General features: G+C 42.9%; 2 protein-coding genes across 6 annotated transcripts; both read right to left on the bottom strand.

Moving 5' to 3' along the window:
- Positions 1-1,002: 1,002 nt before the first annotated feature.
- Positions 1,003-2,344, bottom strand: ier2a (immediate early response 2a). Its single transcript, XM_052553170.1, has one exon. It carries the CDS (start codon positions 2,229-2,231, stop codon positions 1,665-1,667), a length of 567 nt encoding a protein of 188 aa, XP_052409130.1. The 5' UTR covers positions 2,232-2,344; the 3' UTR covers positions 1,003-1,664.
- Positions 2,345-3,970: 1,626 nt separating this feature from the next.
- LOC127952436 (nucleus accumbens-associated protein 1) lies at positions 3,971-19,367 on the bottom strand. 5 transcript variants are annotated; one of them, XM_052550878.1, is made up of 6 exons: positions 19,200-19,367; positions 14,035-15,060; positions 12,605-12,772; positions 11,101-11,206; positions 10,920-11,017; positions 3,971-8,829 (listed from the first exon to the last, which is right to left on the bottom strand). In XM_052550878.1, the coding sequence occupies exons 1-6, from the start codon at positions 19,255-19,257 to the stop codon at positions 8,522-8,524; spliced, it is 1,764 nt and encodes a 587-aa protein (XP_052406838.1). In that variant the 5' UTR covers positions 19,258-19,367; the 3' UTR covers positions 3,971-8,521. The 5 variants fall into 5 exon arrangements, with proteins under 5 accessions (XP_052406838.1, XP_052406837.1, XP_052406839.1 ...); XM_052550877.1 differs by having other exon boundaries at positions 12,605-12,775; positions 19,200-19,366; XM_052550879.1 differs by lacking the exon at positions 19,200-19,367 and adding an exon at positions 18,541-19,171 and having other exon boundaries at positions 12,605-12,775.
- Positions 19,368-19,969: the final 602 nt, after the last annotated feature.

Genomic DNA, 19,969 nt, shown 5'->3' on the forward strand with positions numbered 1-19,969 from the left:
ATCAGGTTTCAGGCTCCACAAGGAGAGGGAGGGAGACTCATTCCATTAGCAGGACAATCGATGGACCACACAGGCATTCAGCAGCCCCCCTCCCCCTAGGGTATGACGGCCAGATGTGCGGATGTGTGAAGGGTGCTGTCCTTCCTCTAGTATATTAATACCTCCTTCCGCTCACTCCCACATCCCCCCCTCTCGTGTGCCTGCCCCACTTCCTGCTTCCTGCACCCTTACCCCTTCCAACATGGGCACGATCTGCTGCGTCAACAATAATTATACACATGGCTCAAATGCAGATTTCTGTATCAATTACACATATTTGTTCCATCTAATACAAGGTGTTTTTTTAATATAACGCCATATATAGAAAACTTAATTTTTGATTAGCAATATGCATTGCTAAGAACCTAATTTGGACAATTTTAAAAGCTTTCTCAATATTTGGATTTTTGCACCCTCAGATTCCTGATTTTCAAATAGTTATATCTCTGCCAAATATTGTCTTATCCTAACAAACCATCAGTGGAATGGAAAGCTTGTTTATTTTTACATAAGCTATGTTTATGATTTCGTGGTCCAGGGTTTTATATATCAAAAATAGTTTTGGGGTCCAGGGTTCACACACACATAGGCTATATAAATGGTTTATAAATAAATAAAAAAGCGTTAAGTTTGGGTTTAATTACAGTTGCTAATGGTTCATTAATAACATGTAAATGGCTTAAACGTTTTACTGCTTCTATTATTTTGTTCCCCATATCCTCCTGATCCGGTTATGGGGGTTGAAAAGGAGTGGGTGTGTGAAAAGAGAGCGAGAGAGAGAGAGACGGTAGCGATCATCCGGCCTGATGTGTTCACCGCATCCTGTCTTCCGCGAACACCTCGTGCCCGCGAGCCATCCGCGCCTCCGGTCACATGACCGCCAACACTTTCAACAACACACAACAAGCCCAGCTGACTCAGGTCCGGATAAACCCTCTGAACAAACTGCGTCACACACAGAAATGAGATGGTTGAGAATATTTTATTGTACAAAAGTGAGGTAGATGTACACCATAACATCATGATGTCTGTTTGTAGTAGCTTATGTCACATTGACCTGCTGGAAAACCCCTGACCATAAGCTGTCTGACCAAGGTCGTCTGGTTTGGACCAGTGAGAAACCACCTACAATGATCCAAAGCACAGCTTAATATGGATTTTCCAGCAAGAAGACCACACAAAAAGATCCCAGTCAGTGTAATGACTGGACAATTCTGACAGCACTTTAGACGAATACAGTCTGAACCACACACACACACACACACACACACACAGAACAAACAGACACCATTAGTGGTAAATAAATAAATAGAAAATAAAGTTATGGACATGAATATCCGTGGAAGTTCTCTCAGTCACACTTCTCGCAGAAGTAATAGCACCGCGTCACGTCCTGAATCAGAGAACCACGGTAGTTTGAACAAGCACCATTAGTCACACGTTTCCAAAACAAGCTGCTCTGGGATGAGTAATCGTCTGTCACATTGTTCCACTGTGAGTAATCACCCACTGACTTCTGCACCTCAGTCCAGAGCCCTGAGTACTCCAGCAGCAGACACGCGCCTAGACAGCGCGCAAAGCTCTCTCTGCTGTCCTTCTGTTGTGCCATTGCGCTTATAGTCTTTTCAACACGTGACAATAGTTCTCGGCATGGGCACGAGTGTCCGTGAGTCGAGAGCTCTGCCGCAGTTGGAGTTACTCTGGGTCGCCTGGAGAGCTCCTCTGACCTCCGCGAACTCCAGTTTGGCTTTCTTGCATGGTAGGAAGTCCGGGTCTGTGGCTCCTTTGCTCCGCCGCTTTCTAGAGTGACGGTCCGTCCCGGCGGGGTTGCAGTTCTCTTTGTCCACTGCGAGTCCTGCGGGGTCGTGTATCTGTAAGGGACCCTCGAGCCCGGAGCTCTTCCCGTCCTCGGTAGCCTGTGTCTCGGTCGAGCGCAGAGCTGTAGGCGTGGAGCTCGCTGTGTCCATGGGCTCTTCTGCTTGTGCTGTGCTCTCCGTGGCACCGTGTGTGTCAGATTGCACCTCTTTCTCGCTGGTCAGTCGGGCCGAGTGGTAGATGTCCCGTGCAGATTTCATGACGAGGGTCAGCAGCAGGCTCCGGTGGAGACGGAGTCCACCGCGCTGCGTGCGCGAGCTGTATATTTTACTCAACGCCTGGACCATGATCTGCTTGGCCTCTGCCGTGACATCCATTGTTTTTAGTTATTCAGTTAACTTCTGAAAACAACAACAACGGTGTAGATAATTTCCCCTGAGCTCAGTTCACTTTCACTGTCGTTTCATTCACCGAAGTAAACCTCCGCGCAAAGACAGCGCGCTTTATGTAGTTTTGGTGACGTACGCGGTTTTGATTGACAGCCCGGCTCCTCCCATGACCTGCGGCTCTTGTTTTGAGGAAATAAGTCAGAACGTGTATCACTCTGTTTCTGATGTAATCTGTCAGAGGGGGGTTTTGATGATTAGTGATTCGTTACTAAATTAATCATCGACTATCAATGACCTTTAAAAAAATATTTGTAAAAAAACCCTGATGCAAATGTAATAACACGATTGTTTTATCGGTGCATTTAATTTCGAGTAATGTTATTTTTAAAGAAAATATATCTTTATAATCTTACCTTACACAAAGACACTTTGGATATTGTAATTTTAATTATTCTATTCCACTCTATTATTATCTAATTATATTATATTTGGTTCTATTCTATTCTTACTCAACTCAACAACACAATAACAAAGGTTAACTGGTCACTTTGATTTTCATGGATATTGTTAGCTTCCGCATTCTCTTGTGCCCATATAAGGAACATCCGCTAGTTGGTCCGCTCTGTGGAAAACCCGTGATGCGTGGGCGCGCTCGGACTACTTCCTGTTACCATATTTGCTTCAAAAGATTTCGTCATAGCTACTAACCTCAGACGACATGTGCGCGTCAAACTTCCTCTGCCCATGTACGGATCGTATCCAGCTGTTTTCGCGTAAAACGTACAGCACCATTTTATCGAGCAGATTCCCAGGTGTTGTTTGAATGTTGCTTTCCCAAAGGGGTTTATTTTTCTCTGAATTCAGTCCACATTCAGTTTAGTGTTCGGTGGAAGGAATTATACAATAACACTGTGAATGTCGAATGTGAGACGAGATATGCTAATGGAATTCTTTTCATAATACAACAGTGTTGTATTAGAGGCAGTGGATCGATTCAAGGCCATTTTATAAAATAAATAACGAAATGTCAATAAGGGCGCTCAAACTCAGTTTCTGGATTGCAGATTGTATGAAGAAAGGCTGCATAGGCACACATTTCTCTGTGGCTAGTTCTCAGTAAAAGCTCTCAATTACCACCCAAGGTCTGCATGATAACTCACAATAGCCTGATACAACGAGGAAAGAGTTCATTAAGTTATTGTGAGGTAAGAGAAAATCTATTTATCTGCTTGGCTCCCGTTTAATAGTGAGTGTTGTGCAGTGTTGGCTGCAGTAAACCATTGCAAGTCCTGTGCCTTAAAAATAAAAAAAAATATTTGACATTCAACATTTACTTTCCTGAAATGTAAATTATTAGTTTAAATTCTTACATAATACACATACATATATAATGTATGTGTATATATATATATATATATATGTGTGTGTGTGTGTATGTGTATATATATATGTGTGTGTGTGTGTGTGTGTGTGTGTGTGTGTGTGTGTGTGTGTGTGTGTGTGTGTGTGTGTGTGTATATATATATATATATATATATATATATATATATATATATATATATATTCCCAGTGTAGAATTAGTTCCCAGTGTACAGAGTAAAGCATAATTATTTAAATCTATTGACAGTCCTAGTTTTTTTTTTTTTTTTTCCTCTGGCCTACATAGTTGAGGGGGAAAAAAAGTTGAGAATTGCTTTAACACACAAACAAACAGCCAAAGACAATCCTTTGTTATAAAGTTTTATTAAGATATTCAGCTGTATCCTTTGACTTTTCTCTTACTCATTTTTTACAGTAGTTAATGTGCAATTACTTTTGATAATATTGGGTCACAGTTAGGGATTCACAAAGTTATTGGCACTTTGAACACAGACAGAATGGAGTGGATGAGCACTGGCGCTACAGGGTCACTGCATGAGCACAGCTGGGGATGGGTTACAACTCATGCTGAGAGTGCACGACTAACAATCAAACTTCATTAGTGCTTCCATGGAATATACAGTATATAGATTTGTATAGGGATGTATTCATAGAAAGTGAGACACCGCATCGTAAAAACAAAAGTTTCACAACCAGTTTGTTGTTTTGAGTGTTCAAGCGAGCTGATGTCATCCCCCATCCTGTCTGTATTTCTCTGTAATTCGTGATACTATGTCCGGACGTCAATTTGTCCGGCTGTCACACACGTTACTTTACCAAAACATTTGCAAAGTTGGGTTATAATCACCATCCGTCTCATTTCAGGGAAAGACTGAAAGCAGAGTGTTGGGGTGTGCTGGAAGAGAACGCAACACGCAGAGAAAGAGGTGAGAGTATCTTTATGTGGTATATCTGTTATTTAGAGTGGAATAGCAGTGCTGCATTCTGGGTAAAGAGGCTTAGGTTGACAAAAAAAGTAGCAAAAACTGCAAGCCAACGGAAACCCTGCAAAATACAGCCATTGCTCCAGAACAGACGGACCCGGTTTCTGCCTTTTTTGCAGAAAGGAAAGACAGTCACAGTTTATAAAAGAGTTCAATTTATAATACATCGCTCCGTACTCTCTCTGGCATGCTGTCAGCGGTCCGTCAGGTTACAAATTCACAATGATCTACAATGCACAGGACCCCAACAAACTGTGTTACGAGGAAGAATGACAAGACTTAAACTCACCCGCTCAGGCGTCCGCCGTCTATCTGCTCTCTGCACTCCGTGACACAGTCAGACTGAATTACAAGGTGCCGAGGAGCACGTCTATGAACGCAAACCCCAGAAAAAGGTGCTTTACTCGAGCACAGAGAGCAGACAGATAGGCAGCGTGATATGGACATCCCGGCCTTTTTTTGATCAACACTGGTCCCTTCATTCACACTTGATAACAGGCGAGGCTAAGTAAAGGAAAAATCCTTTAAAAAGTGAAAAAATTATGATTTCGAACTTGCGCCGTGGGTTGGTGCTCTTTTGGGCTGGTTGTGATGCTCAAACAAACAGAGCAACTTTTTGATAGCGCCACGGAGCCACAGTGTTACGCCTTTTAGAGGGAAAAATACAAATAAAGATCAACCTTCAAATGGCTTACTTGTAGTATTTTAACAATAATAAAATAAAAAAAATAATTACACGTCACCTTCAACTTCCTTGTAAGAGATGGGCCATTTTTTGTGGCCGTCAAGAGTCATCTTTCTGAGGCGTGACACCCCCTGGTGTTGACTGTAAGTAGTAAATCTAAGCTGCAGTAACAGCACACAGACAGCGGGTGGCGCACGGACACAGCGGTTCCTCTCCAGCGACGCATGCAGCATATGTGATCTGTGCCATCAAAATGGAGGACGCATAAACACTGGCACAGTCATAGCTGGCGAGAGAGAAAGAAAGAGAAAGAAAGAGAGAGAGAGAGAGGAGCACTGCTGCTCCGTGCCCCACCCAGACACACACGCAGTTCGTCTCCCGCAGTCCTCCTGAAAGGCACCAGTGACCCAGCAGACCTTTAACATCTAAAGAATAGCACACATAGCACCAGTACATCCCTCACCATAACCCCCCACCACTTTAGTCGATAAAAAGAAATGGAGAAAAAAAAACACTCCGTACTCTATCATCAGTCAAACAACTCTATATTGTATCTTTAAAAAACTTGGCAAGTCAACTCTTTCACCTTGAATTAGTAGTTGTTGAAAAGTAAATACAGTACACGTGGTCTGCTAAAAGAATGGAGGAATAAAACGGGAGAAGGAAATGGATGCTTGCACGTTCCCAGATGTTGATTTCGCAGGCTACTCGAATGCTGTACACTTCTAAACAAGAGGCATTATTGTTTTCTGGTCCAAAGGATAAGAAAAAGAAACGAGGTCACCGGTCAGACCTGAACCAGACTGCAGTTAAGTAGTAAACTTGCCAGGAGTTTACTTTATTTGCTACGACGCTAAAGCCAGAAAAAAAAAAAAAAAAAACACAACAACTACAATTTCCAGATATACAAACACAGCAGAAGCCAGACTTGGTTATGCAACTAAAAGAAATGATAACATGAGCTAAAACAAGAGGGGTGAAAGACCTAATGTAAGCCATCAATTAAAAAGACGAGTGACCTGTTAAAAACATGGTCAAAATCTGTTCAATAGTCTCTTTGATATTTACATCAGTATTCTGCACGGCTGGCCACAGACGCAGGGGTGCATTCTGGTCCGGGCCAGACACCGACACATACACATCCATGAAGTTTAGTCCAAAAACCATCGATTACACTCTACAAAAAAGGTGCACAATCCACCACTCTCCTCTACAAAAAAGGTGCAAAAAGCTCTAGTTCAGTCTACGAAAAGGTGCAAAGAGGTCCACTTCTTCTGTCAGAAAGGGGGCGGCTACTGTATGTGTCCCAGGAGATCAGACGCGTGAAAATAAAACCTGATTTATACCAACACGCAGTGCCTAATAACTCTGGTATGAAATAGCCTACAATATCGAATTTCTGTTTTCGTGAGGCATGCGTGTTTAAAACCCATGCCTGAGCACACATTAAGACATCACCCATTCAAATCCCGATGGAAATGCAGGATATGCAAAAGTTCACGGCTTACGGCAAACTTTAAGACGGCCGAATTTCCTTAAAAGCATCCGTTTGAGACGCCTCGGGCACATAAACGCTGAAACAAACATACCCTAAATCCCCGACTCAACACATCACCCACATGCAAACACACAGTGCCAACTATGTGCAAGGAATGTATACAGATGGTGACTTGTGCGGACACAGACATGCTTGCCTAAGCGAGCACAGACACACACACACACAGCTGCCCAAACAGGGACATGGGCAACATGAAGAGACTTAATCACTCCGACTCCTCCTCTCCTGGGACACAGGCGATGGAAACCCTCCTCCGCTCCCAAACACACACAAAGTCACTACCTTAAGACAGTAAAGTGACTAACAATGAGAAGCACAACCTCCCTTCCCCCCGGGCTGTAAAAGCGTGTTTGTGTGCGATGATGGGGGAAGCTCAAAAGGTTTTGAGAGATTAAAAACACTTTGTTGTTATGTCCTACACAATTCTTCTTTTCTCTTAAAGGGATAGTTTATCCAATTCGGCCTTCATTTGCTCATCATCAAGTCTTTTCGAACCTGTAAGGTATTCTTAAAGAACACTTTCATGTGCATGCAGTGAGAGTCAGCGAGTCCAAAACAAGACTGAACCCCACTGGCCTTTCACTGAATGAAAACAAACACTTTTCTTTTGTGTTTGGTTTGAGATGAGGGTGAGGAAATGATGTCAGAATTTACATTTCTGGATAAACTGCCCCTGTAAATCGAATTCAGCCTCGGACACGAGCGTGATCGAGATACAAGCCAAGCACCAGTCTTTGAAATGCAAGATAATCCTTATGCAAAAATAGTCCTTATTTTTTCTCACTATTTCCATTTAAAGCCTGACAACAAGGTGTCTTTTGAGAAACATTTAAGAAAAAAATTAAAGGTTTAAAAAAAAAATAAAAACACAAAGACGAGATTTTAAAACAATCCCTCTCTCTCGAACTCTAAAGGTGCGAGCAGATAAATATATTTTTATCCTTTACAGTCCTTAATCATCTTTCATCAACTCTGGATTCATATGAATCACATACAGTGGAACAAGTAGAAGGAGAAAGGAGAAAACGGCGACATAAAAAACAAAAGAACGTGGCAGACTAAGATCCCACATATATTTTGGGAGGAATGGAAGCAGAGAAGGATATCAGATTCTTTCCGTTTTAGACAGAACGAGAGACGGAATATGCAACCTTCTTCTCTTTCTCCTCTCCTCCCTCACTACTTTCTCCATCTGCTGTCCCTTCAGATCTTATGACGGGCATTTTTCCTGTCTCTCTCCTGGGCCAAATACAATCGGCTAGTCTGACATAGCCAGGTGCTACAAAATCATGAATACATTCAAATTCAGTAGAGAGAGGTCCGGGACCTCGGACCTCCGGTCGCAAGAACCTTTCCTGGTCCTAATTACGCATTCCTATAGCATCGGTGACTAGATTTACTTGCCGAGCAGGAAGGCAAAGGGGATCTTCTGTGCAAAAGAGGGTTATTCAGCAAAAAACAAAAATGATTGAAAAGAAAATAGTGCCCCTGGCATCAACCCCTTGTGATCCTCCCGATGCTAGACCGTGCAATCTCCTCCAATCTCCTACCGGACTCTCCCTTTCCCATCCCAGGCAGAAGCAGCAGAGCCCAGAGTCACGCAGCGGGGTGGGAGGCGGGTAGGAGGCGGGGTGGCAGAGGGGATGGGCCAGGGCTTTCCTCGCCGAGTCGCTCACTGAAACAAAGTACCGTTGTCTCCGCCCACACCCTGCAGAGACTCGCCCGAGGATCCTCCGGTCTCCACGGAAGCTCCGCCCTCCAGGCTCGCCGTCTCGAAGGCGGGGTCGCCGCTGAGGCCATCCGCTTCCATCTTGATGCTGTCGGGGAGGAAATTGGCGTAGGCATCGCCCTCCGCCATCAGTAGCTTCAGCTTGGGGATCCAGCTCTTCCTCACCACGCGCCGAGCGTTAGTGCACATGTCCGCCGCGATGGCGTTCATCTCGCTCTCCTTAAAGCTGGTGGCGAAGTTCTGGCAGTAAACTGTTGACACAAGGGAAGAAGATATTTCTAAAAACTAGATCACACCAAGAGCCAGAACTATTACAGATAACTTTCAGGACCCACACCGACTCATGATAACGTTCTGTTTATCAGACGCATGTGCTCAGGCATGTCGTCTGGTACCGGGCTGATTCTGATTGGCTGTCAATGTTTGTATCATTCAAAAGCTGGATAAAAAGTGATCTTGAACATGTTTACAACAATATAATTCTTTTTTGTCATTGTTGGAGAGTGGACTTCCCCTTTCTCGCAGAATTAGATTGATTGTCGAACGCGATATTATCACGATTAAATATCTTAGCAATTTTCAACATTCCGCGATATGCTGAGTGATGCGATAACATATTTCAAAGTCCCTTTGAAAAATCTATTTACTCGGTGGCCATATTTGTCTCCGGTGCAGCTCATGCAAGAGTGAGTTACATCTAAAAAAAAAAAAAAACTTTGAGATACTACAATCTCAAAAACTGATCGCTGTCCTTAAATTACATATCTCAAACTAGCTACAAAATCTGATATGAACTGCCCCATGAAAGTTGTTTCTAATGCTCAAAAAGTGTTTAAAAAGCATTTTTTTCAGGCAACACCAGCCAATGCGCATAATTACACTGTGCGCAATCATTACATTTATGACTGCGCATGCACATTGGCTGGGCTAGCCTCAGGTTTCTACGGGAACCAGAGACATTTGCAATGACATTTCCAATCAGTGACTGGCTCTTTCATTTAGAAGGCGGGACTATTTCACCATAGACCAACGCTACTTTTGCGTCATCGAAGGGTAACGCCCCTTTTTGGGGGAAAACAAACAGATTCCTGATACAGAACTCGCTCCAGGGACCTTTTGTTTTTCATTGTTTCTGATGTGTACAGGCCTGTCAGACACAATTACAAACAGATATTGTATAATATTTATATTGTTTAGTCCTAGCCTGCGAATATTTCAAACTTAAAATCAGTTAACAGCCAAGGTAGCATGCCTAATGAGAGCTAACGTTAACCACGTAGCTACTAGCAGCTTCGTATTTCTAACGACAACAAAACTGTCAATAGCTTAAATAAAGTGAAATATGATCCAAGTAAACCACCGACTCCTCTTGACATGCTCTCTTCGTCTAGTTTATCATACTGTGAGTATGTTAATGTCAAAAATAGGCTACTTGGTGATTCCACGAGATAATGGTAACGTTAGATGTCCACATTTGGCCACTGCGTGGGGTTATTAATCCAGTTTTCGACCATTTCAAAGGGAAACCTCTGTAAACACTGTATCCAGTAGCTTCTTTCAATACCTCTCACGGTCCTCGGCCCGCAAAGAGAGTTTGTATGTTTCTGCCATTTTTGCTATCAAGAAATTAGAGCGAGTTCTGTATCAGGGGAATCCGTTTGTTTTCCCCCAAAAAGAGGCGTTAACCTTTGATGACGCAAAAGTAGCGTTGGTCTATATTACGTGATGCAGTTTTTCCTATTCATAAGTATAAGAGTGAACCGTCTTTGCATATATAGAGATATATTAAGAATGAAAGAGCATTATAGAGAGAAGTGACAGCATTGAGACTCTTGTGCTGTTTGTAAAAAGATTTCTATTATTAATTTGATCCGTTTTATGCACAGAGCTTGTAAAATGAAGTGCAATACTTACAAATCAAATCAGGTCATTGAAAAAAAAAATCATACTTGGTGTCTGTGTCTCAATACAACATCAGCACACAAATATTGTGAACTGTTTTTCCCCCCTACCCCTAGTGAACAGTTTTAAAGGGATCATTCAATTCAATTAAAAATCTGTCATAATTTACACGCCCTCAAGTTTAGATTTTTTTTTTTTTTTTGATGAACACAAAAGAAGATAGTTTGAAGAGTGTTGGCAATCAAACAGTTGCCACTGGCCTATGACTTATATAGTGTGAAAACAAAAAGTAAACAGCTAGCTGCAGCCGTCTGGTTATCAACATTCTTTAAAAAAAATCTTATTGTGTGTTCAGCAAAAGAAAGAAATAATGATGGTGAGTATGCGAAGACAGACTTTTCCTTTTTGGGGGAAATACTATAAAAGAGCGGGAACTCACACTTGACTGCATGCAACACTCGGCTGTCCAGCGGCTTACGGCTGGGGTCATTGGTGGAGGAACGGATGCCGGTCCCACAGCTGTTGGCCAGAGTACTCCTGTACATCACACAGAAACAGAAAGTTAGACGTCATACACTTTCACTGTTATGGAAGACGTCTTTAACGTTTCCCAGACTCACCTGTCGAAGAAAGCAGCCAGCAGCCTCCTCAGAAGGACTTTGTGTCTGGTCCCCGCACTGACGTGACAGTTCATCAGCTGAGCTCGGGAGATGTACACACTGGTGCCTGTCCACAATATACAGCAATCTCACTTAAAAAAGGTGTTGAACTTCATTCATATTCATGTCATCAAGACATACAAGCAGTTACATATTGAAAGACTGACAAATGCCTTGTGACTCATCGATTTGCATGAATGCATAGAAGGCCCAAAAATGAATGAATACTAATCACGCAAAGCTCAGAGAGAAATTCAGCTTTCCTTATTACTGCTAAAGATCATTCATGTGTGTTAGTACTAACAGTGACTTGTGAAGTTTAAGCGCTTGGCTGTTGTCCTGACATCCGTTTTTCTATTTCTGCAGCTTTTCTACACCTATGGCTTTGTTAAATATGGTTGATGTTCTTCTGCATCTATCTGTGTGATAACTTATGCAGTGTTGTGCTCACTGCAGATACTCATTAAATGCAACTTCTGAAAGAAGTCTCTAAGAAAATACAATGAATGCAATAATAGTGAAAACTGATATTATTTGAAAAGAACCATTTTCTATTTAACATTTTAAAATGTAATTTATTCCCGTGATGGAAAATAAGTCAAACCAGATGTTGGACATCAGAATTCAAAAAACAAATCCTACTTCCAAGCGTTATGGGTTTGACTAAAACTAATTCAAACCATTTCAGAAGCTTATTTTATCTTTATCTCGCTCTTAATTAAACATTTTTGTCTCATTTCCATTTTTTGCTTTTCACTCCTCCAGCGCTTTGTATTTGTTCATCTTTTAATGACTTTCTGATTACTTTTTTTTTTCTCAAAGACCATGGTTTTTCCATTTTTTTATTGCGAGTCTTGTCTGTTTCAATTCCTCGTTTCATTTTCCACTTTATATTGCTTCATGTCTGGTCTTGTTCGATCGCTTGCCTTTATTGTATTTGTAAAGCACTTTGCTCTGCATGTTTATATATACGTGACTGCTGTTTAAATAAAGTTCCAGCAATTAGCGGAATTCATCTGTAACTTACATGTCCTGAACAGATCCAGTCGGGCGGCTCAGAGTCACTAAAGGCCATGATTTACAGCTCACAAAAGCCTCCACTACACTACAGTCACTCAACAAAACCTGTTCTACACCATAATACCACAACACGGCTTCTCCAAACACGGTGGACCCATCAATCATCACACAAGATCATTTGCTTTTCATGGGCTATTGAACATGACTCAGTTGTATGATGCCGGTTCTCCTCCCTATTTGACTCTTCTATAGATTAACCTTAACATTGTTTTCTCAGCAGATGTTTTCCTAAAACCCATGCAGGATGATATGACGAAGGTTTGAACAACAAAAGAAGGATTTATTCCACTACAGTATACCTTTGACTCAAGATACTTTGGTTCATCGGTTGCGTTTTTTTTTTTTTTTTTCTGTTAATGAACAGGTACAGTGATTAGACTCGGACCTGAAACTAGCTCCAGTTTCTCTGCAGGGTCACCTTCCTCATACAGTTTGGGGTGACAGCGGTTGCCGATCTGAGCGATGAGCTCGGTGGGGAGAGAGGCGAGATCCTGTCGGCCACGCATCCTGGGCCGCGTCTCTGAGTGGTCCGGCAAGGCCTCCACACGTTCACCTGCTGAGAAAGGGAACGGAGTTAACCAAGAGTAGAGAAAGCGTGAAGACAAAAACGTGATCTCCGTGCATGAAGTCTTGACAGCCGTGAAGTCTTTTGACTCTCAAAGACAGACAGATAATACAGAGCTCTTGGGACCAAGACTAATAAAAGACCTGTGAAATCCAAAGGCATCAGAACACATTCGGTTTTCATGCCGTCTGAGAGAAGATAAGAAGTACTTCTCATAAAATATTCATGAGCTCCAAACAGTTCAAGCATTTAGCAAAAAGTGTGAATTTAGCTGTGATGATATTCCTATTTAAGAAGCACAAAAGAATCTAGACAATAGTTAACTTAAAATGAAAAGCAATAAAGCAAGAGGCTGTATACATTACAGCACACACAGGAGCAAAGGAAGTGCGAATTTAAACTTAAAAATAAATTCTCCTCTGCTATCATCAAACCTGTGACTTCTGTTTGTTTTCTTCAGTGGAACCAGACGAAGACATTTTTGTGGTTTATTTACAATGCAATCATGAATTGGGAGTGGAGATGGCTTTTTGTGTCTTTATACACCGAAAATGGTGAAAGTTGATGGGTGTAGCAGTAATGTTTAATTTGTAGAATAATTATTCTTTTTATTCATTCATTTTTGTTAAGGGAAATATTGTAAATGAATAATAACTATGTTGGAAAAAACGTAGCACCAGACATTTCATCTGTATTGAGACATGCATTCTAGTGTAACAAATTGTCGAAATGCTTGGGGACTTTGTTCTCTCCAGCGATTGTTGATTGAATTTTGAGGTGTGGGAGCTGCAATCAACTACATGTCACCAGAGAGAATCTTTTTCATTTTCCGTAAAAAAAAAATTTATTAAAAATTGCAAGGTCAAATAAATAATGAAAATGCATGCATGGACGAAATGTTCAAAATAAGTAACATGCATCTAAAAATATAGAGAGTAAAATTAAGTTGACATTTAATAAAAACAAAAATTTTCAATTTCTTGCAAAAAGCTATAACTGCTTCAGAAAACTTGAATTATAATGCACGGGTCATATGGACAATGTTTGTGGTGCATTTGCATCTTTTTTTGACATTTAAAAGCTCCAGTCTGCATTTATTGTAATCCAATGGAAAAGGCAACAAGCACATTGTTAAAATTTCACCAGCTCTGTTACACTGAAGATAAAGTCGTCATACAAGTTTAGAATAATAAGAGGTTGAGTAAATGATTTCAAGTATTTCGTGGGCTGCAGCAGTGCTGTGGACTCACCTGTAGCACCCACGTTGAGCATGCTGTACATGGTGTACATGTTGCAGATCTGCCTGTACTGCTCTTCAGTGCCGTCATCCACCGCCTCCTCCTCTTCCTCATCATCATGGTAAGAGATGGGCGAATCACTGGCATAGGCACTCAAAGTACCGGGGCTGGTGCCTTCAGGGGTGGCACTGCTCGTGCCGTTGGTGCTTCCGCCTCCACCGTGCCCCCCTGTGCCCATTCCAAGACCCATACCAAGTCCCATGCTACCTTGCTGCTGAATAGCGCTTCCACGTGCCATTTCTTGGGAAAAACGAGCTGCCTTCCTCATCCCTCCTCCGCCGGCTGCCCCTGAGCCTCCGCCACCTTCCCGATTGCCTCCTTCCCAAAGCCGCTTGGCCACCGGCGTGCAAACCACCGAATACGGCGAGGCCTCCGGCTGCTCTGTCTTCACCCGAGAGACGAGGGGCAACGGGGTCAAGCAGGAAGTGGGTCGACTGGCTGTCGTAGCCACCACCCCGCCTCCGCCGTTAGCCGCAGCACCCACCGCCGTCTGGGTAACAGGGCTCTGAGGCTCCGACGGAGGGGTTTCTTCAGTATGGAGGCCCTGTGAGTCACAGCTGGGCGAGCTGACCTTCAAGAAGAACTCCGTGCCCTTTTCCATAATCTGCTGGATCTGGAGGAAGCCGGCCGTGTACATGAGCAGAAACTGGTCTCCGACGCTCATGCTGAGGCGGCCGGTGTAGCAGAAGGCCAGGATCTGCTGAAAGCTCTGCGGCTGTACGGCCGGGGGCAACTCCACCACCGTAGGGGTTTTGCTGCCCGCACTGCTGTTGAAAAGGTCACGGAAGTAGGAGCTGCTGGCCGCCAGCACGGCGCGGTGGGCTTTAAAGGTGTGGCCTTTCACCACCACGGACACGTCGCAGTACAGCCCCTGCAGCCGCTGCTCGTTCAAACACTCCAGGACATTGTTGCCGAAGTTTGGGATCGCCATCTGAAGGGTCTGAGCCATGGCGCTATGGCCAGCACCACCAGAGAAATCTGAGCAGCACCGGAGGAAGAGAAGGAGGGAAAGAGAGATGGAAGAGAAAGAAAGAGATCTTTGTCAGCAGCATTCTCTCAGCAGCACAGTAGTTCATCCCTGAAGACTCACTGCAACCATCATTTGCTTTTAAAGCAGTAAAAATCCTCCGAATCCGACACAATTTATTGCAAGACACAAACGGCCACCAGCAACAGACTGTTACATTAAAAGGTGAGATGTATAAGTCCCCAGGGAGGAGTCTGTGTGCAATTTCGAGCGGCCTAGAACACGCGAACTCTATAAAAAAATAATAGGGGGGGTTGGCGAGCCGGCTCTTAAATCCTGTGAGCGGGATGTGACTGCTAATCTGAATGAGATGGTGATTCAGCTGAGACAGAGATAAAATGGCACTCTTTACAGTACTACAGCAGCGAGGGAGAGAGCGCCACACAGATAGCAAACCAGTGATTGAGGTCATAGTTGAGGAAAAGGGAGGAAAACAATGGGCTTTGACTAACATGGCAGTCAGTCTTATTACAGCTAAATGTGACACCATGAGCAAAGCCGTCATTACAGTTTACAGCCGTGCTGCTGGGGAAATTCATTACAGACGCTTAACCTGCGCGTTCTACTATAAAATGGGCTGTCCAAAACTTTACTACAGAGTTTAAAACTGCTTACAATGCCCTCCTTTTTAGGCAAAAAATACGCTCATATTAGTCGGGGGAGGATTTTTGGCGGATCAGCGGCAGAATGAGTGGCAGATCTTTTTGAGAAGGCACAGATTGACATTTTGCCGTCAGCGCAAAAATTGTGGCTTATTGTTTAGCAGTCACTTGGTGAAGTAAAAACAGCCCTCAAATCATGTCAGCTAAACCAACACGACAGAATAAACTGTGATGTGATATACTTCACACATTAAGATTAGACGGCGGTAGGCAGAACATCTGGGCACATGTTTCCCACACAAGCCATTGCATTAAAAATCACTGAATCTGATCTGATCACACAGAACTAACAGGACGTTCGTTGTTAAAGAAGTACCCTCTTTGTCTGACTTCAGGCTCGCTCCCCCTCCCTTACATGCACACACACACACACACACACACACACACAAACACAAGCCATAGACATTGGACAAAACGGCTTGTTTACAGATGGCCAGAGAGCAGTGGCACACATACACATTGAGAGGCCCAGGGTTTATTTAAGAAGCTTTCCCTCGGGGTGGGGAAGAGAGGACACCTTAGGTATGGTTATCACAGTGTGCAAGTAACACAGACTTTTAAAGTCTTTATTCACAAGTCAATCTGCACGTATGAGACTTTCAAACAGTCAACATGCAATAACTGATGAGGCTGGAGCATCTATCACATGTACTTGTAAAAACACAGAAAAAAAAGGAATGTCATATCTTCAATCTTATTTTACTAAAAGTAAGGTAAACTACTGAAATTTCTAGCACTTATTGTCAATGACAAATTATTTACTCTAAAGGGATATTTGACCCCAAAAATAAGATTCTGTCATTATTTACTCACTCTCCACTTGTACCAAACCTGTAGTCCCCAATGACTTCCACAGTATTTGTATTTATTTTTTTTTTTTTACCATACTACGGACGTCTATGTCTACCAATCAACTGTTTGGTTGCAAAAATTATTTAAAATATCCACTTTTGTCAGAAAATAGAAACTTGTACAGTTTTGGGACAACTTGAAAGGGAGTAAAAGGTGACAAGAATTTTTATTTTTAAGTGAACTACTGCTTTTAATTTCTTGTTAAGTCATGTCAACTGGGCCAATCAAAATCAAAACGTGTCCTAGTTTACCTGAACTCACCCACAGTCAAAGGCAAAGGTGCTTGTAACCGTTTTACTAAACCATTGCTGTCAATATATAAAAATAATTCATTGTAATTAATCTAAAGATTTACACATTTGGTGATTTGAGCATTACCACATTGTGTCTTCTTTAAGGAAAGAAAATTATAAATACATGAATCTGTTTGTTTGGTGCTACAGAACTTCTTTGCTTAACTAGCTTCCAACTTTTTTTGAAAGGAAAGATAAGCAAACATAAGAAGAGTGAAAAAAATGATGTTTTACGTAGGAAAAATAAAGATAAAGAAAACATTGTTCAATTCAATATTTGTATAAAAGAATGGTACATGGGAAGTCGATGATTTTCCATTAGAGTAACATGATACACTACACTATTTATATTACATTTATATATATATTACAATATAGATTCTAAGAAGCTAACTGGTATAAAAAAAATAATAATAATAAAAATAATAATAACTTAAATATAAAAAGATTGAGGCCCCTTAGGAAGTTTACAGAGAGTGTCCAAGCGGGCCCCAGTTTAGAACCGCTGATGCACATCAAAGCAAAAAGAAACATCTGTCTAATACTGTGATGCCAAGCCTGTGTGATGGAAGTGCAGACATACGCCGATACATGAACTAACACTAATCCAGCGATGCAGGACAGTGAAGTAGAAGATAAAAAAACAGAGCAAACCTTTGGCCGCCAGTACAGCGGTGTTATGAGGCTGTGTCGGCGGCAGGCTAACCGTGTGTCCGTCCGGAGCTCTCCCCTGGCACGGGACGTGGAGGGGGTGAAGAACGATGGCAAAAGCGCCCACTATGAGCCACTCTGTGTGAAATGTAGCACCTACATGCGAGCGAGCACAAACGCAGCGGAGGTAACGTTAAGCGGTGCGTCGCTCGAAATGAGCAAGTTTGCCGCTCTTGTCCCGTCTTTGCCAATGCACCGCACCGAGAGCGAGCTCGTGCCTACATCCTCGGGCCTAAACGGGTCCGCCAAAACGAGGCTTCGCCCCGTTCCGTTACAACGGCAACACTCAACAATCTCCAACGATTAAACGAGCAGCCGGTACTGGCATCACAAAAACACAACCAAATGCATACGTTTCGGTCCTCGGGACTTCAAAGTTAATGTTGCATGGCGTTTCCGCGCGAGTTCGGATACCCCACCTTATCTTATTTCACAGACATCAACAGGTCATCCCGGGACAAATGCTCGTACTGGGGGCGAGCCAGACTGAACCAGCGCCGACGCTAGGGGGGGTCGGCCAGACTCCGCCGATAAGAAAATGAGCGAACTACTCCTTGCCACAACAACATCGATCACGCGCAAAGTGTCGTCTTCAAAATCTAAAGCATATATATAAGACGTCTGGCTGACAGGTTAAAAAGATCCCGGAAATCGGGTTTTTAAGTGAGCCAGATCTGACTCCGGAACATCTGCCAGCACGCGCGTTCAGCCATATCTGTGAGGTCGGTGAAGTGGTTAAACTTTTTGTTGGTACCATTAGTCTGTGCCCATCCCCCACCGCACACCTTCCCCAAATCAATGCCCCCCAAACATCTCAAAGCCGCCGGATTTCAGCCAAGATTCCAGGACAGCCGCTCGCTCGCGCGCCGTCCTCGCGTGACGCGCCGCGCGGATTCAAATGCTGGATACTCACCCCTTAGCTGGAGGCCGTTTCAAAGTGTTTCAATGGAGTCTGACGCGCTCGCTCTCCTTCACTCTCTCGCCTCGACTGTCTCGCGCTGGAAACAGCCATTCATTGTGGGCATAGGCGCGGAGTCGATCGCAGAGCTATCGAGCGCGAACTCTTTTTTCCAGCGGGATGCGGAGCGCAGAGCCACTGATCATGCATAGACTAGACATGACTCCCCGTCGTCACTCAATCGCATGATCATCACAGGCGCAGCCTCAATGCCAGGAGACCTATCCAGCGTCGAGATGTGTTTGCGCATAGGCTGGCACAGCAACAGCAAAAAGAGCCACCGCCTCGTTTCCATACGTGCGCAAAAAGTAGGCCATGCCTCTACGTCTTTCCAGACAAATCCCCATGCACGCGAGACGATGTTAACGGGAACACCAAATAACGTTTGCTTATACCGAATCAGCGTTTAGAGCTCGAGAATTTCACTGCGATCCGCTTAGTCATGAGTGGCGCATTTGCTTTTTCTCTCGCTTATTTCAGTAAAATCCCTACATAATTAATTTCAACAGCCCTACATGTAAATAAGCACCTGTCAGCGTCAATGAGGCTAGAGGACGATTCTTGATTAGAATCGTTTATCAATGCATTTCACGTGGGAAAAATGAAGCACTCACTGTATGTTCGAGTAATCCATCTAAGTTTGCGCGCACCAGACCTGCAGGTGACGTACATCTATGTTTCTGAAGCTATACGACCGCGTGACGTCACATGCTGACCATATAGATGTCCTTACATTACCCCGGTGAGATGCATTTCCAATTGCATTTTTTTTTGCGTCTGGAAAACGTGCGCACGGGCTTCCGTAGTCACGATTTGGTGAATGTGAAAACAGTGGGTTGCCAGATTGGGGTAGGTGTAGTATCTCACTGCATTTCTTTTTGTCATGCATTTTTGTTTACTTCTGCAGAAGCTCTAAAATCAGACAGGTCCATATTATATACCATTTTAAGCGAGGGAGGTTATTTTGCGATTTCATTAGTGGATTGGACTACTAAATCATTTTTTTTTCGATGTTTGTTTTGTTGCTTTCAGTGGGGTTTTTGCTTGAGCGCTGTAACTTGAACCTGAGACACATTATCCAGTTTTGATAACTCGTGTGTTACATTGTCACTTTATATAAACAGGATCATTGTGTTTAAATGATATTAAGAGTAACTCTTAAAAAAAAAACGATAAGTGACATCTCAATTCAGATAAAATGTTCAGTTTACAACCATTACTGTAATTTTTCAAAAGTAATATTTATAAATACCGTTTGTCTATTTAATCTGTCATTAAACTAATTTACTTCTCTTTAATCAAACTAGCCATATCCGAAATTTAACTGACCATTTGTTGAACGAATAAATACATAAACATCCGGCCCCATGTTGTACCCATAGAC

The sequence above is a fragment of the Carassius gibelio genome, chromosome B3 (assembly GCF_023724105.1).
Source record: "Carassius gibelio isolate Cgi1373 ecotype wild population from Czech Republic chromosome B3, carGib1.2-hapl.c, whole genome shotgun sequence".
NCBI classification, from domain to species: Eukaryota; Metazoa; Chordata; class Actinopteri; order Cypriniformes; family Cyprinidae; genus Carassius; species Carassius gibelio.